This window comes from Penaeus monodon, chromosome 19 (assembly GCF_015228065.2).
Source record: "Penaeus monodon isolate SGIC_2016 chromosome 19, NSTDA_Pmon_1, whole genome shotgun sequence".
NCBI lineage: Eukaryota > Metazoa > Arthropoda > Malacostraca > Decapoda > Penaeidae > Penaeus > Penaeus monodon.
Window position 1 is genome coordinate 6,894,605 of NC_051404.1, and position 597 is coordinate 6,895,201.

Below are 597 nucleotides of genomic sequence, written 5' to 3' on the forward strand. Positions count from 1 at the left end.
GGGGGAACAGCAGTCTGATTACAGCAGGGTTTGAGAATTTTACACTGCTCATTTGTGACTGGAGCTCCCAGGAAAATAGCCAATAGAATCACCGAACGATGCCATAAAAGTAGCTAGTTGATAGTAGATAGTTGGCTGGAGTAACAGGTATCAATTCAGTCATCATCTTAACTCCCAACTACTGGTCAATATGTGCAAATTGTTCATGCTTATCGTAACATATTCTGACCCTATGAGACGCTTGCTAAGAATGCAAATAATAGTAAGGGAAGGGAGGCTACAGTAATAGTAATAATCATAAAATGACATTCTGAATAATACGAACTACACTGTAAATTCATCAAAATTTCAATTACAACTCGTTACACTCACCATATTTGTGATTTTCCTGTTCTTTCCTTCAACTGATCTTCTACAAATTATTACGTGAATTTCTTATTCTACTATCGTTGGCAAGCTCTACGTGCTGTCTTAGTTTTTTCCAACATAAGCCAAGGCACTATCGTCGTTCTGCGAAACACCGCACGTGTTTACTATTTACGTCGCTTAGAATAGCGTTCTGTAAAGCCTGACGTGTGTCTAGAATGGATCCCATAT

The 597-nt window shown here is 38.5% G+C and overlaps 1 protein-coding gene across 1 annotated transcript in view; it reads right to left on the reverse strand.

The window, feature by feature from the left end:
- LOC119585035 (translation machinery-associated protein 16-like) overlaps positions 1 to 542 on the reverse strand; it is a gene marked incomplete at its 3' end in the record, with an annotated part of 5,150 nt that extends 4,608 nt beyond the window's left edge. The window contains 1 exon segment of the mRNA XM_037933652.1: positions 373 to 542. Within this exon segment, the coding sequence (XP_037789580.1) occupies positions 373 to 375 (3 nt within the window).
- Positions 543 to 597: the final 55 nt, after the last annotated feature.